Source organism: Crocodylus siamensis, chromosome 5 (genome assembly GCF_052110815.1).
Source record: "Crocodylus siamensis isolate JL-2025a chromosome 5, ASM5211081v1, whole genome shotgun sequence".
In the NCBI taxonomy this organism is placed as follows: Eukaryota; Metazoa; Chordata; order Crocodylia; family Crocodylidae; genus Crocodylus; species Crocodylus siamensis.
Genome location: NC_143399.1, coordinates 189625027 through 189646821, shown reverse-complemented (window position 1 = coordinate 189646821; position 21795 = coordinate 189625027). Strand labels below are relative to the sequence as shown.

Here is a 21795-nt window from a genome sequence, read left to right as displayed (position 1 = left end):
CACTCCTAACTCCAATGTTCACATCATTAATAAAGATGTTGAACAGTATGGGTCCAAGGACAGAGCCTTGAGGGACCCCACTGGTCACAATTGATGTAATTGCCATCAATTACAACCCTCTGGGTCTGACCATGGAGCCAATTTCCCAGCCAGAGGATCGTGGTGGACCCAAGGCCACAACTGGCCAGTTTGGCCAAGAGGTGATCATGGGATACCAGATCAAAAGCTTTTTTGAAGTCAAGATATATGACATCAATCTCTTCTCCCTCGTCCAGGTGATAGGTCACCTGGTCATAGAAGGAAATGAGATTGGTCAAACAAGACCTACCCGCAACAAACCTGTGCTGGCTATCCCTTAGGATGTTAGCCTGGGCCAGTCCATCAAGGATGGCCTCCTTAATAAACTTTTCTAAGATCTTCCCCAGGATAGAAGTCAGGCTAATGGGCCTGTAGTTAGCCGGATCCACTCTCCTCCCTTTCTTGAATCAATAAAATTCTCCTATTATCAAACAGAAGGGGATGTGGTCAGTCATTTAGAAAGGTCATACCTGCCCAGAACAAGTTATCAGGACTGGTTTGTAAATCCAGTGCCAACAGAAACAAATGCTACTACCATGATCAGAGTCAGCCTTATGAGAGATTTAAAGAGCTTGGTTAGCTTAGCCCAACAGGATAAAGGGAAGGGATATGATTGTCATATACAAATACATTGAAAATGTATAGCATGGAATAAAATGAGCTGTTTAAAGCATTGCTATAAGAACAAAAGAATATAAACTGACTAGGAATAAGCTTAGAGTTTAAATGAAAACACTTTTTCTAATCATCAGAGGGTTTCAGAAGAGCCTTATGTTAGACACAAGGATAAAACTTAGCCAGCTTAATAATGGAGTTTGGTAACTTTTTGAACTGGTTGTGTGCAAAAGTAGAGGGGGCTGTACTTAATGACCCAGAAAGATCCTCTCTCAAAGATAGATAGATAGATAGATAGATAGATGCACCCAATAATATATGCACCCAAAAGAAGAACTGACAGAATGAGTTGCAGACTTTACAAGGACCCATGTAAAAATGGATGTGTGACACTACCCTGAGTTGGGGAGATAGGAGCAGGACTGCAGTAAAAATGCTGAGTGGATTCTGGGTTATTGGAAACTAGAGGTCACTGCAGACAGGTCACTGAAGCTGTTTTAGATTCTGACAGAAGTGATGGGCTACTTTGACTTTGCTCCAATTTTGCAGTTACCAGAATCAGATTCTGAATAACAATCTAAATAACTCTTGAGGCTGATAAGTGAACTGGGGTGTAACTGTCTTATAGTTTTTAGCAAAGACTTTATATTTTCTCTTTTTTGTATAACTGCCGCGCGGCACTCTCACATTTATGTAACCTTGAAGTAGACTGTTAATCAAAATGAACGCTTTGTACTTCTCTCCACTGGCATTAAGCTACACATGCGCATTCTGTAAATTTCATTTCTTATCTAAAAGTGTCATTTCTGCAGAAATGAAACTTATGTAGAAAATCTGCCTAGCAATAATTATGTAAAAGAAAATCATCCTATCTGTATACTATAGTTAGTGTCATAGAGGCAGTCCAACAAACATTTATAAAAGAGGCAAAAAAGCAGGAAGCAGCAGAGACGACAACTGGAAAACTCTGTGGGCCTGATCACCCCGCAGACCAGTTCTCAGCCTCCCCGCCTGGGCGTATCCCAGCGAAGATAAAGGCCTCAGAAATCTGACAACTGACAACGATTCACTGTGTTACAGTATTGCTTTGTGTTTCCCAATTATGAGCCGTTGACCAGTTCTGGGACTTAAGGACCCGGCAGCCGCACCTAGCTTTGGACTTGTTCCACTGTTGGAACGCAAGGGCTGGCTCTGGAACCTCGTGAACCAACGGACACCCTATAGAGTATCCCATTCATGAGCTGTTGACCAGTTCTGGGACTACGGAGTCGGCAGCTGCTGGCTCTGGAACCCCGTGAACCAACAGACCCCTTTAGTATCCAGCATACTGTAACTGAAGAAACATCGGAGACTCCGCTTCCCGACTGCCTCTCATCGTAGCTTAGACAGCATATCTACGCTCGCTATACTTGTATTTACTGCAACTTCGTTCCAACCGGCCTCCCCTCTTACTTGTAAGAGGGTGAGGCCAGGTGAGTGAATAAATCTTTTTATTTTACTCTATATCTGCTCTGTAATAACTTTTATTACTAACATTCCATATCAATGAGCCGTTGACCAGTTCTGGGACTTAAGGAGTCGGCAGCCGCACCTAGCTTTGGACTAGTTCCACTGTTGGAACGCAAGGGCTGGCTCTGGAACCTCGTGAACCAACGGACACCCTATAGATTAAGAGACACTAACTACTTACTCTAAGTCGTCTACTTGTGCCAACTCGGCGAACCTCGAGGGCGGCTAAGAGCTACCTCAATCCCGCCCCACAAGCCGCGCGCTCGCACAACTTCGCAAAGCCCGTGGCTCCCCTAAGCGGTGCCGGAGCCACTAGCCCGGCATTTCGCCACATGGGGATGCTGGGATACAACTCCCACACTACCTCTTAGTGGCACACTGGGATTTTGGCCTAAGGGGTGGGGAGGGGGATTGATTTCTGTTGTAGAATATATCTTGCTGGCTTCTTTAAAAATCTAAGTTTGAGGCAAGTTTTTCAATGATTGTCTAAAGGACTGAAGTCCAAGAGCTCTGCTGGGGAATTGGACTTGTCTGTAAAGTTCTTGCCTATTAAGCTCCCCCCAAATATCCATTTTAATCCAATGTTAATTCACCATTTTTGTTAATCCACTGGAAACTGTAAGACACCATACAGTGTCAGTTCAGCAGACAATATCAGAAAGCTTTCCGTATATTTTATGAAAACAGAGACCAGTAATGGGAGAGGACATGATTCATCAGACTGGTACTACCAACTTCCTGGAAATTCACTGTTTAGTTCTACTGTCTTGGAACACAGCTGCCCCAGTATGTGGTGTTTTTTTAAAATGACCTGGATCTAACTTATTAATGCCCTTATAAATCACTACGAAGACTTTTAATTCACTTTGGAAATAAATAGGAGGTCAATGGAATTTATGGAACATGGTTGTGGTATTGTTCATGCTTATGTTTGTTGGCTTTTGTGTCCTGCAACTACCAGGTGGTCATCACATTTGGTAATGTGGTCATCACATTTGGTAATGGAATCCTTTCACCTGAAGTTGTCAGAACTTGACTTTTTTTAAATTTTCTCCCTCTTCTTAACAATATCACTTCTGGCTGTTTTGAATGCTACTGATGTAGCTCATTCAGTTCTTCATCTTCTAGGCTCTGGGATTCAAAGGCAATGACACAGCTTCAACAAAGAGGAAGCTGCAAGAGCAAATCTCATATACTGTATTGGGGAAGAGGGGAATAGACAATTTGGAAAGTATATCCAGCTACTATTTAACATTTGGCAAATTTAGTCAACAGTATTGTTACAGGCACAAATCACTTATAATGTTAAAATTTGCTTTGCACTGCCGTTCTGAAGTCAATTATCTCCCCCCAAGATGTATATGGCTTTGGGTTAGGAATGGACCACAGATTAACCCAGTCATCCTGAGGCAAGTAGGGAAGCAGGAGACCTGGAGGAAGAGCAAGCAGGAGGGTGTAACAGGGGAGTTGTTCTCATACTTCCGGAGAAATCAGATCAATCAACTAGTTGCCTCAGGTACCTGTGCACAAATGCATGGAGCCTGGGAAACACTCAAGAAGAATTAGAAGTCCTTGCACAGTCATGCAACTGTGACATGACTGGAATAACAAAGACGTGGTGGGAGCTCGCATGACTGGAGCACTGTCATGGATGGGGACAAACTGTTTAGGAAGGACAGGCAGGGGAGAAGAGGAGGAGTAGCATTTTATGTAAAAGAGACATATGATTACTCAGAGCTCCAGTATGAAACTGGAGATAGGCCTGTTGTGAGCCTTTGACAGGGTCAGGCAGGAAAGCAACAAAGTTGATGTCATGGTGAGGTCTGCTACAGACCACCAGACCAGGAGGAAGTGGTGGATGAAGCCTTCTTTAAACAGCTAGCAGAAGTTTCCTGATCACAGGCCCTGGTTTTAATGGGGAACTTCAGTCCCCCTGACATCTGCTGGGAGGGCAATACAGCACTGCACAGGCAATCCAGGAAGTTTTTGGAGAGTGTTGGTGACAACTTCCCAGTGCAAGTGCTGAAGTGGCCAGCTAGGGGCCACGCTTTTTGACCTGCTGCTCACAAATGGATGAATTGGTGGGGAATGTAGTATAGTGGATGGCAACTTGGGCATCAGTGACCACAAGATGATTGAGTTCAGGATCCTGAGGAAAAGAAGGAAGGAGAGCAGCAGAGTAAGGACCCTGGACTTCAGAGAAGCAGACTTCGACATGCTCAGGGAACGCATAGGCAGGATCCCCTGGGAATCCAGTCTAAGGGGGAAAGAAGTCCAGGAGAGGTGGCTAATATCAAGAAATCTTAATGAGGGTTCAGGAACAAACTGTTCCAATATGCAGGAAAAGTAGCAAGTATGGCAGAAGTTCAGTTTGGCTTACCAGGGAACTCTTTACTAAACTAAATCAGAAAAAGGAAACTTATAAGAAGTGGAAACTTGGACAAATAACTAGGGAAGACTATAAGAGCATTGTTCAGGCATGCAGGGATGAAGTTAGAAAGGTGAAAGCAATTGGAGTTGCAGCCAACAAGGGATGTGAAGGGTTTCTACAAGTATGTTGCTAGCAAGAGGAGGATCAGGGAAGGTGTGGGCCCCTTACTAAATGGGGAGGCAATCTTGTAACAGAGGATGCAGAAAAGGCTGAACTGCTCAATGCCTTTTTTGCTTCAGTCTTCACAGGCAAGGTCAGCTCCCAGACTATTGCACCAGACAGCACAGTTTGAAGAGTAGGTGAACAGCCCTCAGCTGTGAAATAATAGGTTAAGGACTATTTAGACAAACTGAAAGTGTACAAGTCCATGGGGATGGATAGGATGCACCCAAGGGTGCTGAGGGAGTTGGCTGATGTGATTGTAGAGCCATTGGCCATCATCTTTGAAAACCCCTGGTGATCAGGATGATTGGAAAAGGTCAAACATAGTGCTCATATTTAAGAAAGCTAAAAAGGAGGAGCTAGGGAACTACAGACCAGTCCCTGGAAAAATCATGGAGAAGATCTTCAAGGAATCCATTTCTAAGCATTTGGAGAAGGCGGCGATTAGGAAACAGTAAGCATGGATTTACCCAGGACACGTCCTGCCTGACCAACCTGATTGCCTTCTATGATGAGATGATGGGCTCTGTGGATGCAGGGAGACCAGTGGATGTGATATACCTTGACTTTAGCAAAGCTTTCAATATAGTCTCCCCACAACATTCTCACAGTCAAGCTAAGTACTGAGTGGATGAATGGACTATAAGGTGGATAGAAAACTAGCTGGAGCATCAGGCTCAAAGAGTCTAGTTGGCAGCCAGTATCACATGGAGTGCCCCAAGACCAACCCCAGTTTTGTTCAATGGCTTCATCAATGACCTGGAAGATGGCATAGAGTGCACCCTCAGCAAGTTTGCAGATGATACCAAGCTGTGGGGAGTAGTAGATACGTTGGAGGGCAGGGCTAGGATTCAGAGACCTAGACAAATTGGAGGATTGGGCCAAAAGGAATCTCATCATGTTCAGCAAGGACATGTGCAAAGTCTTGCACCTGGAGAGGAACAATCCCACGCACCAGTACAGGCCGGGGGTTGACTGCCTGGGTAGCAGCTCTGCAGAAAAGGACCTGGGGGTTACAGTGGACAATATGCTGAATATGAGCCAACAGCGTGCCTTTGTTGCCAAGAAGGCTAATGACCTACTGGGTTGCATTGGTAGGCATGTTGCCAGCAGGTCAAGGGAAGTGATTATTCCCCTTTATTCAGCACTGGTGAGGCCACATCTGGAGTACTGTGTTGAGTTTTGGGCCCCCCACTACAAAAGGATGTGGACAAATTGGAGAGAGTCCAGTGGAGTACGTGGAACACTTTCCATATCTTGGCAGCTACCTCTTTCAATGGGCTACCATTTATTTCTTGGTAAAAATAAATACAACAACAAATAAAGTTTTTGTAGAAAGGACAGACTCTGGTTTAAACTGGTGGTGAGTCTAGTACCAGAGCGAAACCCAAATTAAGAATGGTACCTCTTAAGGTGTAGCTAGACATACAATTCTAATCTATACTAAATAATAATGGTACAAGTGTAACAAAATAATTGCATATTCTGTATGCAGAAGTTACCTCATGAATTTATATTAGTATCATTTATATTCACACAATTTGACTTCTTTCCATAGTGCAGTCACTAGAACAATTTCTGTGAACAATGGGTATGAAAGTTCCACAGAAATTCAGGGATCCACTGAGTTGGTTCGTAAAGTTAGTGTATTTACTAGAATCCAAGAAGACTTTCAATGCAAGATACCCCTCTCCCTAATTAGATTCTAGACACGGAAGATTTATAAATTTTGTTATAATTCTTGACATATAGAATTATTCGAGGGTCATCATAAATTCATGCCCCACACTGCTATGGTGGGAAAAATTGTGTGGGGGGAGGTACAAGGGGCCATTTCCCCATTCCCACTTGCCTCCCTCAGAGGTGCCTACCCCTGCCCCGCCGGCCACTTGTTCCCCCCACATGCCCCCTCACCCCTCTACTGCTTACTTTCTCCCACACCTCTGTTCTGCCTCCAGGGCAGGCAGCAGCAACCCTGGCCCTGGCTCAGCTAGACAGAAGAGGTGGTGGCAGCTCCAGACCCAATTCTTGACTCTTCCTCCCCCTCCCATCCCAAACTGCACATCTCAGGTCTCCTCCTCATGCCCCCCTCCCCCACAGCAAAACTTCTCCTCCACTGCAGGTGCCACCCCAGCCTGGGCCAGGTAGTGGCTCAGTTACAGCTTCAGCCTCAGCCTTTGCACCCCCTACGCTGATTGGGGAAAATAAACCTCCTCTTTGATTTGAGTAAATATAGTATATATAAAGAATCTGCATCTGGCTTTCATTCTTACTCTTTCAGGAGCATCACCAGCGCTTTCCAGTACAAGAAAGAATACCACATAAACAAACAAGGCCCTTCATTCTGTTCATTATAAAAATTAAACATTTTGGATTTGTTATAAATCAAGTATATCTGTGGTATTTCAATATACTCAATACTGTTGTGGGTATTCAACATTTGCAAAAGGGATACACAAAGTATAGACCCCTTTTCCACAGGTACTCCTACTTCACTATTTTACTTTTTACAACTCTCAATGTCATAGAATCATATCATAGAATCATAGAAGTCGGGTTGGAAGGGACCTTGTAGATCTTCAAGTCCGACCCCCTGCCTGGGTGGGAGAAAAACTGGGCTGAAATGACTCCAGCCAGGTAGGCATCAAGCTTCTTCTTAAAGACCCCCAGGGTAGGAGCTAGCCGCCCTGTGAAGTAGTTCTTATGGATGTCCAGTCTAAACCTACTCTCCAACAACTTGTGGTCGTTATTCCTTGTTATGTCAGGGGGCACTAGGGGAAACAAGGTCTCTCCCAAACCCTTCTGGTCCCCCCTAGTGAGTTTACAGATGGTCACCAGGTCTCCCCTCAGCCTTCTCTTGTGAAGGCTGAACAGGTTCAGGTCCCGCAGTCTCTCATTATAGAGTCTGCCCTGTTGTCCCCAGATCATGCGGGTGGCCTCCTCTGGACCCTCTCCATGTTGTCCACATCCCTCCTGAAGTGGGGCACACGGAACAGGACACAGTACTCCAGCTGTGGCCGACCAGTGTTGCATAGAGGGGGAGGATCACCTCCTTGGCTCTACTTGAGATGCACCTGTGGATGCACGACAAGGTCCAGTTAGCCCTGCCAACCGTAACCTCGCATTGTCGGCCACGTTCATCTTGGAGTCAATAATGACTCCAAGATCCCTTTCTGCCTCTCAAGAAGGGAGTTTCCCATCTTATAAGTGTGCTGCTGGTTACTACTGCCCAAGTGCAGCACCCTGCACTTGTCAGTACTGAAATGCATCCTGTTTTTGCTAGCCCACCCCTGTTACCTATCCAGGTCTTGCTGCAATCTTTCCCTTCCTACTAGCATGCTCATTTCACCCCAAATTTTGATATCATCAGCAAATTTAAACAGGGTGCTTTTCACCCCGTCGTCCAAATCACTGATAAAGAAATTGAACAGCGCGGGCCCAAGGACCGAGCCCTGGGGGACTCCGCTGCTCACTTCTCCCCAGGTCGAATATGATCCTTCCACCACCACCCTTTGAGTGCGACCCTTCAGCCAATCTGCAATCTATCTGATTGTGTAGGCATCAATGCCACAGTCTCCCAATTTTTTAATGAGGATGGGGTAGGAGATGGTGTCAAAGGCCTTGAAGTCCAGAAAGTCTATGTCCACAGCAACACCTGCATCCAATGCTTTTGTGACCTGATCATAAAAGGCAATCAGGTTGGTCTGACATGACCTGCCCCTAATGAAATCATGCTGGTTGCCCTTAAGCCTCATCTCTGAAGCCGGCCCATTGCAGATGTGCTCTTTGATGATCTTCTCAAAGAGTTTCCCTAGGATTGAGGTAAGACTCACGGGCCTATAGTTGCCTGGGTCCTCCTTCCTCCCTTTTTTAAAGATGGGGACCACGTTGGCTATCTTCCAATCATCTGGCACCTGGCCGAGCACCATGAGCGCTTGTAAAGCCGTGCCAAGGGCCCTGCAATAACCCCTGCTAACTCCCTCAACACCCTGGGGTGGAGAGCATCTGGACCCGCTGATGTCAAAAGAGTCGAGAAAATGCCATTCAAAGGGATAGTTCAGTCATTTTATTAATATTATTTTTAAGTATAAAAAGATACTGATCTCTTTAAAAAAGTATAGATTCTGTCCAGAATCACCCACTCATAGTAATTTCAAAGTGTTTACAAGCACATTATTTATGCATCTACAAAGCATTTATGAATATTTTTAAAGGACAGTTCTGCACAATTATTTTTAGCTATTAAGGGAGTAGGAATAAACTGATTTGTTCTGAAATATCCTTTTCACGTTCTAAAATATTCAGTATTACATATGTACAAAACATAAGCTACCATAATACAAACATTCTTGGTGGCTAGAATTCAATGCTGTGTTAAGTATGTTTTTCAAGGTAACATCCTGTTTTTGGCTTTGAAAGAAATCAATACACCCTCCTTTTAAGTATCATGACTTGAAGCCAATTCTGTGGTCAAGGTTTTAAGAGTTCATCCAAAATTTTCATGGAAGATTCATACAGGATTCTGAAAACACAAATAAATCAGTGAGCAGTAGATAGACAGGCAATGGATATCCATATTAATGCTTTTCAACATATTGCAACTTCTAGTATCTTTGAAAAGCTATTCATTACTAGTTTAAGGAATTAAATATCTATTAGATTGCACTAAAAATGACGAGATTTTTTCCAAAATTTTCATTTCTGCCTAATTTCCTGTAGCTATGCTGTAGTATATAACCATTTAGGTTCTTGTCTTTCAGAATTAATAAAAAGTTTTCCCTTATAAATCAGTATTAAATACTACACATGATCTTACTGGTTCTCTGCTTTCAAAGGGGAAATGGAAGCAAAATTATCATATCAATTTAAATATATTAAAATATTCTTTATATATAAACCACTGTTCATTTTAGTTATCTGCATATTACTTATCTCAGGGGTGGGCAATTATTTGGGCCTTCAGGAACATGACTTATGAAGAGAGGCTGAGGGAACTGGGCTTACTAACAGGAATCCTGGATTTCTCCATTTAAAAATCCCAAATTCTCTTATTTAAAAACCCAAAATCCATGTTTCCATAATTAAAATGAAACACCACTATATCTATATATATCTGTCTATATCTATATCTATATAGGTATCAGGTGAACACAATGTTTTACTGATCTATTTACAGTTCTAAAGCAATTTGGAATCCTACCAGTGCCTCAACCATTATAATAAAGCTAGCGAATTGCCTGTCAAGAATGACGGGGGGGGGTGCGGGGGGGACAGAGTACTGCCACCCACCACCCTGTGCCGCTGCCACCTCCCAGGAGCAGCGGGGGGGGGGGGGGGGGAAGCTTGCACACTGCCACCCACTGGCCCACGATGCCACCACTCCACGTCTAGGCGAGCACCCCCCACCACATCCAGCCCTGTGCCCCCCCACTCCACATCAGTCCCACGCTACCCCACCGCCCTCTGCCACCTCCCAGGAACAAGGGGGTGGGAAGCTTGCATGTGGCGGGATGTAACATGGAGGCAGCATGGGTCAGTGGGTGGGCTCCCTACCCCTGCTCCTGGCAGGTGGCACGGGGTGGTGGGTGGCAAGACTCTGTCCCTGTCCACCATTTTTGATGCAGCACTGGCTGGAGCCATGCCATGCTGTGAGCCACACCTCCCAAGAGCTTTAGGGGCAGGCATACAGACACATAGACAGACAGACTATGTCCTTTTATATATATATAAATTATATATATATATATATATATATATATATATATATAATTCTAAATACTTATATATTTTGGCATTGACTTTGCGGGTTTTTTATCATGGAAAATCAGAGCTCTACCTGGCCACTTTGCTCACCAGGATGAGGGTTCAGCTGTGGCTGTTCCGCCTGCTGTTCTGAGGCACTGAGCAGCCCTGATATGCTGGTGCCCTGCCCCTGCCCATGCCATTGGACCTCACTCCCAAGCCACAGCCCCCCATCCCTGCTGGTGCCCCTCAGTCCTGGCCCACAGTTTCCTGCCCCCCCATCCCTGCCAGTGCCCCACATTTTTCTCCTTTAAAAGATAAAAATCCACATTTTCTTGCAGCAAATGGAAAACCTGGATCCCTGCTTATTACCTAAACTCTCAAGAAAGATCACTGCCTTTTCTGAGCTTTACATTTATTGCACTCTCTCCATTTCCTTGCACTGACTATGCTGTAGATCTCTCATCTCACATACTCTTTGCATATGTAATCTCACAACATTTCACTCATCCTGCTTTAAATTATCCTTAAAACACCACAGTGGGGACATTTGGCTTGTCTCCAGACAGTACTTAATTATTGCAGACTTGACTTCTTGATGGTTGGAATAATCATCTGAAACAAATATTATCACAGCTGTGTGTCCCAGGTATTAATTTCCCAGAATCTGCAACATTAGTTATTTGTAGTACTCTAAGGATAAGTTATATAACCAAGGCTTATTCTCTATGCAAGGGCTCCAAACAGCAAATATAAGGGTAATTCAGTCATTTTATTTACTACGCTGTTTTGGTTTACATCTCCTCAAGGTCAGACAGAAATGTCCCTTTCAATGAGAATGGAAGAGCACAAAGGTTTCTTTGGGGCCTCATGAAGTACCACAATTTTACTACAGGATACTATCTGAATAATTTTAATATTTTTATCTTAAGAGTAATGTATTTGCAAAACTGCATCATGCAATACTAGCAAAGTGAAAAATAAGACATTGCTAAGTATGACTTTAAGCTGCCCACAGCTATTTTTTTTAAAGTAAGTTATACTAAATGCCCTTTACTATTTGGGTTTGTCATCAGAGAACTGTACACAAATTCAAACAAATTATTTGGAAGTTATGTTTAAGTGCAGCTGCAACGAAAAGGCAAGACAGGGCCTGGAAAGACATCTACATGATAACAGCATAAGGGAAACATTTTCTCAGCACAGATGTTTGCTAGATTTAATAGTGGTGCCCATATATTGAAATGCTAATTAAACTGAACGTAATTTTTTTTCTTATATTCTCCCATTTCATAGCTCATTTGCACAATGGAAAAAATGATAATATTCATGTTTAACCTTCAACAATATAGGTATTTTAGGTATATGAATAATATGAAGGAAGCTGTGAATTCAAGATAAGAATAAATATGAGCAGTTTGTAGAGTAGATTAGTGTGTGCATGCTATTACTCTTTAGAAAATTCGTTCAACCTACAATGCGCTGTCCAGAATGTAAAAAGTGCAGTGAACAGCATATTTTAAATGAGACCCGTAGGACCACAAACTGCTAACTCAGCCGGAGATAGAAACCTAGATAATAATAATTAGGAAAACTTGTACTCCTGGAAGAGAGTGATCATTCCTGTTTTAAGAGCAGCACCTGAGATACTCCAGCAAACAGGACTTCTACATGTTTATTTCCCACTAGCCAATTGCCTGTCAAAAAATGATGGGGGGGGGGAGGCAGAGTGGGCGGGGACAGAGCCCATGGGGGCCCCCCCCCCATCTGGGCCCGCTCTGCCTTCCCTCCTGCTGCATGAGGTCCAGACCCACTCCCCACTTCCCTGCCGCAGCGGCAGGGGAAGGGAGGAGTGGACTCGGGCCCAATGCAGCAGAGGACTGGGCCTGAGTGTGGGGATGGGAGGGGTGGGCTCAGAGCCAACATGGGGGAGGGAGAGGAGTGGTCCCAGGCCTGGCATGGGGAGGAGGCTCACTCCTCCCCTTGCCCCCAGCTACCGAGTTGGGCCGGGCCGGGCCAGGCTAGGCCTACTGCCTCCTCCTCCCCCCCACCACAGCAGGCCAGCTTTTCCCCTGGCTTGGCTCGCTCCCCTCCTTCCTGCCATCGGGACTGGGCCCAGTCCTCCCCTGGCCCCACCATCACCGCTAATGCCACAGTGCGCCCTACTCCCCCCCCCTCCACATTGGGCCTGCTGTGGCAGGCCGGCTTCTCCCCGACTCAGGCCTGCTTCCCCCACCCCCGTTACCTGCAGGGAGCAGGGCGGGGTGGGGGGCCCCCTTCCATCTGCTCTGTTGCTGCCACCTCCAGGGATCAGGACAGGGGGGCGAGGCCAGCACAGCTGTCCCCTGTGTCCCCACCATCATGGCTGTGAGCTGCCTTCTGTCAGACTGCTTCTTCGCGCTCTGATTGGCTGTTTGTCAGCCAATCAGAGTGTGAATAAAGCATTACGGACGGACAGACAGACTTTTATAATATTAGAATAGTAACACATACAAACTTCTGGCTTATAGCTCAAAATTAAGATGCTGGAACATAATAGGAAATGCCAAGGGAATGTAGTCAAATCCCAAATTAAATCCACCTGGGGACAAGGTCATTTCCCAAGGGCTGACATTCTGAAATGATGTATACAGGTTTGAAAGTAATAACACTTAAGCTTTGAGAAGAGTTAATGTATTACAGTTGATGTTATATCAGCTCATCTAAACTAATGACCCAAGAACCAGTTTACAGCCAGTTCTAACTAAAGATATTTTTCAGTTACACAGAATGAGAAGGTGTAATAATTAAGAGAAAAAAGATATGTAGTTTACAAAAACAAAGCTCAATGTGATCTAATAAGTCACATGGTAGCCACATAACACAGTGAGAAAACTAGCAGACTATTGGCATTGCTATACTAGAGCAGACCAGAGGTCCAGTATCCTATATTGCGGTACCAAAAGCTTTTAGGGAAGATGCAAGAACCTTGAACCAAAGTTCCCAGTTAGATTAGGTCTTAAGCATGGGGTTCATCTGTTATTTTAAATCAGGGGTTGGCAATGTTTTTGGGCAGAGTGCCAAAAACACCCGCAACCTCAACTTGCAAGTGTTGGCGTGCCAGGGACAGATGGCAGGAGAACTGTGAGGGACCCAATCCTTGTGGCAGCGCAGCTCCTGCCCCTTCTACTGTCCACCCCATGGCACGCATGCCAAACAAAATGCCTTCATGCTCTGGCATCTGAGCCAGGGATTCCCTACCTTCTTTAAACCCTTAAAAAACCCAAACCAAACAAACCTATGCACTCACTGACAGATACAGCCCAGTTAGGATCCAGCTCAGTCACAGCCCAGGTTCCGGCTGGGCTGCATTTGTGAGTGTGGGGTCAAGCTGTGAGTGAGCCTGGTCTCTATTGGGCAGCAACTTTGCTTCCCATGTCCTGCAAAGGGAGCAGCAGGTTGGCAGTGAACCTGTGATTGGGCTCATGATAGGCTCCTGTCCCCTGGTGGGGTAGGGGAATAGACTCACAAGACTATGTAACCCTCTACTGCCCCTGGCTGAAGAGCATGCTTTCACAGCAACTTTATAGTACTCCTGCTGGAAGGTGCTATGTGTCTGTCCGCACCTGGTACCACTATATTACTGTAGTGCTTCAAAGTGCCACAGTAGTGCAAGTAGTGCAAGAGTGATGCTCAGGGATCTGGGTTTTCTGTTTCCCATGGAAAAATGGAGAAAACCATGGATTTCCTGTGTTTATCTGAGAAAATGTGGATTTCCACTTTCAGCAGGGAAAACTGCAGATTTCCCACTTTTGCAAAGAGCTCCTGCAGGCTGGCACAGCTCCAGCCTACAAGAGTTGATTGCAAAAAGGGCAGGAAATCCTCAGCCCTGCCCAGAGGGAAAGGGGGAAGGTTAGAGCCTGAGGCTCTGAGTCAGCCAAGGCTGGGCTCAGACTCAGACTCAGACTCAGGCTTGCTCGTCTTCATCCCTCACCCCTTGAGATGTGCGGCTTGGGAGATTGCAGGAGCAGGGCTGGGGGACAAGGCCCGCTGGCTGGCCAGCATGCAACTGCCACCACTCTGTGCTGAGTCCAAAAGTGGCAGCGGCACTATGCGGTGGCGGCGGCAGTGGTGGCTGCGTGCCTGCCAGCTGACGGGGAAAGGAAGGCTCGCACACAGCAGCTGCCACCACCCCACACCGCCACTTACCTGTGGAGCTGTTTTGCTGTGTGCCAGAAGGCAGCATGGGGCGTGGCGGTTACCATATGCAAACCTCCCTGTCCCTGGGCACAGCTCTACAGGCAAGTGGCGGTGCACGGTAGTGGCAGCTGTTGTGTGCAAGCTCCACGCCCACCAGTACACAGCCATCACCACTCCCACTTCTGTGTCGCCACTGCTTGCCTGTGGAGCTGGATCAGGGTGGTGGCAGCTGTGTGCAGGGGCAAGGGCTTGCACATGGCAGCCACCGCGTGTGAGCTCCCCCCACCAGCCAGCCAACCAGCCAGCTAGGCAGGCAGCATGTGTGTGGCCCGCACCTATCAGCTGCCACTGCACCACTGCAGCCGTGCCCTACGCTGCTTGCCTGTGGAGCTGTGCAGTTGGCTGCAGGAAAGCAGCACAGGGTGCGGCGGCGGCCACTGTGGGAGAACCTCCACAGCCAGCCAGCCGGCATGTGTGTGGCCCCTAGAGAGGCACCCCTGCCCTCACCTCCTAGCCCTGTGGCTGGGAGCAGGCACAGGAACACACTCCCCACCCCACTTCTCAATCTGCCCCCAGCCCCATCCCTTTCCCTCACCCTGCCCCACCCTTCTCCCCCATACACACTTACCTGCTGGGGTGGGTGTCAGTGTCTGTGTGTCTGGGGCTGGGGGGCGGCTGCTGTGGGTAGAGTGAGGGGCACCAGCAGGGCTGAGGAGGCAGTGGGGGAGAGTGAGGGGCACCAGCAGCACCTGGCGGGGGGGGTGGTGTTAATTTTAATCACAGATTTCAGGTTCTTTTATCAGAGAATCTGCAATTCTTTGTCAGAGAATTTGCGATTTTTTTTAATCAGGGAAAACCAGGATCCCTGGTGATGTTACAGCTGCGATGGTCCAGAAATTGGGCAAGACAAGGATTTCTTAGGGTGATATCTTTTACTGGACCAACTATGTAGGTGGGATAAAGTTAGACAAGCCTGCAAATATAAAACATTCTTCCTCCAACCTCTTAACAGTCGCATGCTTGTTTAATTTTATCCCACTTACATAGTTGGTCCATTAAAAGATATCAGCCTAAAAAATTCTTACTTCTCAAAATGCCACAACACTTGCATTGCGACAAAAGTATTTCGTTCACAGTCTCAGTAACAAAATCATCATCTCTTCTGCTAAGATGCAAAGTTGTAAACAGAGCTTTTGCTTCTCTACAGTTGCTGCTGGTGATATTGGAAAGAGTGGACTGTGGCTACTGAAATACTCAGAATAAATTTTAAATGAAAAATTTAAGTAACAAAATAAATATGTAAAGCAGACTATTATTCAACCAGGGAGCAGGTCAAGGAAATTTAGGCCTTTGATGGGATTTGATAGCCTGCTGCATTTTAGCCCATTTTGGATTGTGCTGATCAAAGTACCATCTTCAATCATGTACAGAAGCTGGTGGTTTTATTTCCTACAACACATTTACCTTTCAGTGCTGCTAGATACTTCCATTGCAACTTCCTTATATGTCATCAGTTTCTTTTGAAGGGCAGATGCAACATCCTTAAGAAGAGAAGCCTTGTGCTTTCCTGTTTGAAATATGATTGGTTGAAAAAATCAACATAGCTGATTTAGCAATACATCAAATTTCAATAACTAGAAAAAAAAAGTTTTCACATTAGGCTTTATAATAAAACTTATCTTTAATATATGTGTCACACAGAAGACACCTTTACTGGAGGAAAAATGTAGCTGACTGACCTTTGATTACAACAATTATGGATGCTGCAGCTGCAAGACTAACAATTCCTTCAATTTCTTCAGAGACAATGCACTCCATTAATTCATTTAAAAATGACCTAAAAGAAAATCAAGCACACACGGTGAGATGGGTTCGCTGAAATATGCAAATAGGACACACACGTGCACACGCTATAGTAACCTTTAAAGATATCCCATGACACAACACCATGGTTTCCAAAGATTCAACATAAGTATGGAAATCTGAAATGTTCTTAAAGTACGTTGTTTATTGTCTGATACCTAGAGCTACAGAGCCACACTGCCAAATTTCAGAAGCAGCAAAGTATCCTGTGCAATGATGGCTGCTTAGGAAAAAGCAAACGAATGTAGGTAAAATAATTGTGTATGAACATAAGTGGCAATACTGAAGATGCAGAGTTTCATTGCATTTGCGAAGAAAAACCTTAAAAAGAAAAATAACAGTTCTAAAAACAAACTGGAATTTTAACTCAGTGTAACTGTCTGTTTCTAGTGAGGTTTAACAAGTGGTCTCATGGCAGCAGCAGGTTAGCCATTAGCAACTACACAAACACTTTAAAATCTAGAGTAGAATCTGTCTTTTAATTAAGGAAAGGTTTGGTTTAAAATTTGAATTGTATGGAAAGCTAAGTAGGAACTTTCCCTCTTTTTACATGGAAGTGAAATCAACTGATGAACAAATACACACCTGCCCTGCACCACCTGTAACCCACAGGTTAGTGCAGTGAGAATCCAAAGGGAACCTACTGAAATTGAAACTGATTTAAAATTCTAATATTATAAAAGCCTAAGTCTGTCTGTCTGTCTGTAACGCTGTATTCATGCTCTGAATGGCTGACAGAAACAGACAATCAGAGTGCTCCAAGCATGAGGGAGTGCCGCCATGATTCTATAGCAGCACCAAGGACCGGACAGGGGGTGGGGAAGCCGAGGCCAGCACTGCTCCCTGCAAGAGGCAGCACGGGGCATTAGGTGGTGGCACTCCATCCCAGCCCCGCCTCCCCTCCAGTCATTCTTGACAGGCAATTGGCTAGTTGTTCATAATGGTGCAGACTGGAAAATAAATAAAACGTATTATAAAAAGTAAACTGGATTATTAAAACACTGGGTTTTAATAGGAAATGATAATATTATGAACATAGGTAATAGAATGGTATTAATATAATTAGGTATTTAAATACCTATTGTTCCATTAAGCACAAAGGAAACGAGGGAAAATACAGGACTATTAAGAGCCAGACTGGACTGAGCAAGGGGAAAGGGAAGAAGGATCAAGCAACAGTTAGGGAGCAGATGCAGTCCTTTGGCTTTCCAGAGCATAGACACTATTCTTTTATTGTCAACATGTGTCTGTGTAAATTTACTCTTGCCTTAAAGGGGCAATTGAGAGCTCCTTACCATTCTGTATGAAAATGAGCAATCCAGTCGGGGAGAACCAATTACATACGTCACTCAGTAAACGGAAACAGTAAATGAGCTCCAAATGGTGAGAAATGAACTATGCCCACTTCAGTTTCCATGGTTAGTGCTTGCATGAAATCAGTCATGTGATGTGAAACTTGTGTTTATTTAATGATTTCATCAATTGTTAATTCTGTTCCATATGGTTGTTAACTGCTGACTCCATTTCAATTGCAACCTTGATCTGAAGACTCTTTAATTTCAGTCAGTTGGGTAAGAGTTCTACTAGTCAGTTTCAATGAAAAGTTAACTGATTTTATTTTTATTAATGTGTAATAAAATTCCCAGAAAGCACATGGACTTTTTTTTCTAACAAAACAGCAACCAGGGTTACATAATCTCATGGGCACAAGAATACTAAAGTATATCAAGCTATTTGACTATGTCCTAATTAATACCTATGCCCTTCATATAGATGAAGTTGATTTCTGAGGACAGAAGTTTCCTTATGAAAAACTAAGCATATATAAAGTCTGGTTAGATACTATCCAGTTGCCCAGTACCATGAACAGGATTAGAAAGCAAACACCACAATTCTGGGGCTGTTTAAACCTATCTGGATATGGTTCAATACCACCAAGTATGGTGCAGGGCACTCTGGCATTCATGCTGGGAGCTCTGAAACTTTGCATCAAGTTCTCCAATACCAGAAGCTTTAGTATGAGTGTAGGAAACTGACAGTAGAGCCTGCTGAGGGACTGTAAGCTTTTGACTCTAGAAAGAAAATAAGTAGTGCCAATAAGTCTTTACATAATGCCAAGGGTGTTTGGTTCTTCAGTCCTGAGGCATCAGCAGACCGTAACCTGAACCCTGAACTGTCTCTTAAATGTAGATCCACTTGGTACTGGACAGGGAAATGCAAATACAGAAACTACAAGAATGAAATTCTTTCCTTCCTTTCTTCTCAGAGGATAAAAGTGAAAATGGTACAGAAGCGCTGGACTATGCCATTTACCACAGTACTTACACAGGCAGATCTAATGTACCAGTCTTAACCCTCTCCGAAATTGCTACAATATTCCTGAACTTCTAAAAGGAAAAGCTTTATAAGGGATTCACTCACTCTTCTGATCCTTTTGAAAAAGCCTCAGCACAGAGCACTGATGTGATATACGTACTTCACAGAGGAAGGAGAGACACTTAAAATGTCAACTGCTATTGGGAAGAGCTGCCTCACAGGTGGGCCAACAGAGACTTTAAATCCATTATGGCCTGGTGATGGTGCTGGGGCATTTCCTAACTTGACAGCATCTCTTTTTTACTTGCCAAAAAACAAACTATATAAATATGATTATCCCACTAACTAGAACACTAATTAGAGATAAAACAATCTTGTAGCGTGCAGGAACATGGATTTTGCAGGTGTTCCATGTCAGGTGTATGCGCTACAAATGGAGGAAGGAACACAAGGGCTTTAATTGTCTCACTCTAGCCACAGACACAGTGGCACACAAACATCCACTCCCACTGCTGCAGTGGCACAATCCCCCAGGTATACATGGGATTTGAAACAGCTTAAGTGGGAGGCTAGACGGCTAGAGCACAGGTGGTTCTCAACCCATGCCAAAGCTGGCTGTGGCATAGATTTTTAAAGGCCCGTGATATGACAGTGGCAAATAAGCTTTTTTCCTCTATTGCCACTGCAACTGCAATAGTGGACCAGTATCTCCTAAGTGTCCTCCTGTGAAAGGGTTCTGGGTGGTGAATGCTCTGGTTAATCCAACTTGTCACCACCTACTAACAATCTTCTTCACCCTGCTGTGACGAGTTTGTTACCTACTTTGCAGGCAAAATCACCCATGTTCAGTATGCCTTGGAGACCACCACTTTTGCAGCAGGCAAAGTTCAGGGCTGAGGAAACTCAGTCATGTCCTGTGTGTATGGATTGTTTTAAATTGCTATCACTCACTGATGCACAGGATGTGGGGATGAGGGCGACCAGTTGTGAATGAGACCCAGGACAATCTTGGCTTCTAAAAGCCAGCTGGAGGAGACTGGTGTCATTGTTGCGGTGGGTAAGGTGTCTGACGTTATTAAGTCTGTGATTGTCCAAGCCCCTATTTATTTGATATCGACTTCCCAGCCAGTTATTACTTCATCTGCAAGGCTTGTAGCCTTGGCCAACCATCTTACCCTGAATGTTGACTGGGGAAACTGTGTCTTTCTGATTTTACTAGATCTTATAGTGGTCTTTGATACAGCTGACCACAACATGCCAAAACAGCAATTACATGACCTGGTGAGTATCCACAGGACTGCTTTAAATTGGTTCTGCTCTTTCCTAGTAGGGAGGTCCCAGAGGGTAGTGATGGGCATTCACTTATCATCCCTTCGTGACTTTTCTAGTAGGGATCTCTCAGGGCTTCATCTTGTTGCCCTGTTCAATGTGTATGAGGTCACTGGATGAGACTGTAAAGAGTTTTGGAGTGAGATGCCATCAGTATGCTGATAACGCCCACCTGTCCCTCTCTCTCCTTGGTCCCATGCCCCACAGTTCCTGTCCTTTCCCACTGCCAGGCTGATACAGGTGAACCAAATGAAACTGAATCAAAACAAGACAGAGAAGATGGGTGGGTAAAACACTTGACTTTCGGAGAGATTAGGATACCTTTCATTAATGGGGTTCAGTCTCCCCTTGTCACTCCAGTTCACAGCACTGGAGTGCTCTTGAATATACTACTGCACCTGGATACCCAACATCTGGTGAGAAGGCTGTGACCCTTTCTTTCTGAGAGATCTGGCCATCATCATCCATGCTTTTGTCACCTCAAAGCTAGACTACTGCAACATGTTCTATGTAGGGCTACCCTTGACGACTATCTGGAAACTGCACCTTCTGAAGACGGAAGCCCATTCCAGTCTTCCAGTCTTCACTAGCTCCGAGTAGCTTTCCAGGAGCCATTCAAAGTGCTGGTTTTAACCTGTAAGGCCCTAGACAGCATTGGCCCTACATACTGAAAGGGACTGCCTTCTTTCTTATGCCCCATTATGATCCCTAAAGCAAACTGAGGGCAACCTCCTTGCAAATACCAGCAGGACACCAAGTCTGCTTGGTGAAAGCATGTGGGAGGTCATTCTCAGCAGTCAATCCTCAGCTTTGGAACTCTCTGCCTCTTGAAGCTCACCAGAGCCCTAGCCTAGACATCTTTTGAAAGCACTGTAAAGCTTTCCTATTTGGCCTGCCATTTAGCAAACAAAGCTAGGCTTAGATATTGTTTAGGGGCCGTCTCTGTCTTATATGTAGTCATTCTCCTGTTTTATAAATGTTCTGTTTCTCTTGCTATAAGCCACCCTGAACCTTGTTGGGTTCAGGGCAGCATATAAAATTAAATAAGTAAATAAACAGTCACTAGTGACCTAACAGGGAACTAACATGGCCCCCAAAGAAACTGTTTAAAAAAGATATGGACCATGTACACATAGATTATAAACATGCCAAAACTGGCAAGTGTGTGAACAGGCACTCAAACAAGAAAAGTTATGTTATGATTGATGAAAATAAGAAAAAAAGTCAAAAAGCAACTGTGACTATTTTGGTGCAGATTCATAATGCCTACTATGTTGTCAAACTGTATGCTTCTTTATTTATTTTTAGTGCTATAGAAAAGTTTCAGGAAAACTGCAAAGTGAAAATCGAGCTGTTTTTAGGATATGCTAAAATACCTTAAAATCAGCAATGACCAACCTGGGGCATATATGCCACAAGTGGTACAGGCAGTCTGTGTGTGTGATACAGGGCAGATCAGGGGGTGCAAGGGGAGGGGGGAATGGGACAGGCAGCACAGTGGCAGATAGGGCAGTAAGCAGAAAGCAGAGCAGCAGATCAGGCCAGGGAATGGGATTAGAACGGCACTTGGG

The 21795-nt window shown here is 44.7% G+C and overlaps 1 protein-coding gene across 2 annotated transcripts in view; it reads right to left on the bottom strand.

Moving 5' to 3' along the window:
• Positions 1–8846: 8846 nt before the first annotated feature.
• Positions 8847–21795, bottom strand: part of NCAPG2 (non-SMC condensin II complex subunit G2) — a 74599-nt gene continuing 61650 nt past the window's right edge. For both annotated transcript variants that reach the window (XM_090047598.1, XM_090047599.1), the window contains exons 26-28: positions 16456–16553; positions 16181–16283; positions 8847–9317 (exon numbers count right to left, since the gene is read on the bottom strand). In XM_090047598.1, the coding sequence (XP_089903724.1) occupies positions 9266–9317; positions 16181–16283; positions 16456–16553 (253 nt within the window). In that variant the 3' untranslated portion in view covers positions 8847–9265. The remainder of the gene's footprint in view (positions 9318–16180; positions 16284–16455; positions 16554–21795) is intronic.